Source organism: Acanthamoeba castellanii (assembly GCF_000313135.1).
Source record: "Acanthamoeba castellanii str. Neff unplaced genomic scaffold scf7180000084769, whole genome shotgun sequence".
Classification (NCBI taxonomy): Eukaryota; Discosea; order Longamoebia; family Acanthamoebidae; genus Acanthamoeba; species Acanthamoeba castellanii.
In genome coordinates this window covers 201,518-202,554 of record NW_004457268.1, presented here as the reverse complement: position 1 = coordinate 202,554, position 1,037 = coordinate 201,518, and the positions used below count along the sequence as shown (strand labels likewise).

The window sequence follows — 1,037 nt, the reverse complement described above, 5'->3', positions numbered from 1 at the left end:
CCTTGATGTTGGTCGAGATGGAGGTGCGCTGGAGCGTCTTGCCCATCTGCTCGGCGATGCTCATGAACCGGTTGCTGAACAGCGACAGCTGGATCGGATCCAAATCCGTCCTGCACGGCATGCGATTTGATGACGTCACCATGTGCGGTGTGTGCGGTCCGTGTGTGCGGTGGTATGTGTGCGTGCGGTGGTGCGAGTGTATGTGTGCGGTGATGCGTGTGCGGTGTGTACCCGATGGAGGCCTTGCGGGCCGACTGGACCTCGATGGAGATGTCGCCCCAGTTGGTGATCTTGGCCTTGCACAGGGGCTCGATCACGATCGTGCTCGTCTTGTCGATGATGATCGCCGGACCTACGACGATGTCGTCGGCGCCCAGATCTGAGAGCTGGTAGACCGGCGTCTTCACCCGCCGCCCTCGAAATAGCACGTCGTGTACTCCACCCTGACACGACACGACACGACACGACACGACACGACACGACACGACACGACCAACGACACGACCAACGACACGACACGACACGACCAACGACACGACCAACGACACGACACGACCAACGACACGACACACAGTGAGTGGGTGCGTGGTACATGTGGGGCAGCGCTGTGGAGGGTACTTTCTCTCGGAGAAGGGGGCGTCAAGCTTGAGCTTGGGGATGCGCTTGACGTTGGCGGTGACGCCGATGGCGCGGACGCGGATGTTATCGACAACGACGGCGCGCTCCTTAATGGTGAACCCGTACTCGCGCTGGTACTCGGCCTTGAAGGCGCCCTCGTAGTCGCCCTCGAACTCGCTTCCGACTGCCGGCTGCTTGGTGCGCAGAATCGTGTCCGTTCCCTCGTACCTCAAATCCAGGTACGGCTGCAACACACACACACACGCGCGCGACACACACCACACACACCACACACACGCACACGAGGATGACGTCAGTAAAATGTCATTTATGACGTATGGCAAATTGTAGGGTGGTGGTGCCTCGATGATGATGGAGCCCTGGTCGAAGCCGACGGCCTCGAGGCGGGCGGTGGCCTT

At 60.4% G+C, this 1,037-nt stretch overlaps 1 protein-coding gene across 1 annotated transcript in view; it reads right to left on the bottom strand.

The window, feature by feature from the left end:
* Window positions 1-55: 55 nt before the first annotated feature.
* The window catches only part of ACA1_258020 (5-oxoprolinase (ATP-hydrolyzing), putative), a gene marked incomplete at both ends in the record, with an annotated part of 1,168 nt that continues 186 nt past the window's right edge, over window positions 56-1,037 (bottom strand). Inside the window, 4 exon segments of the mRNA XM_004333535.1 lie at window positions 56-110; window positions 232-443; window positions 593-605; window positions 619-863. Coding sequence (XP_004333583.1) covers window positions 56-110; window positions 232-443; window positions 593-605; window positions 619-863 — 525 coding nt within the window.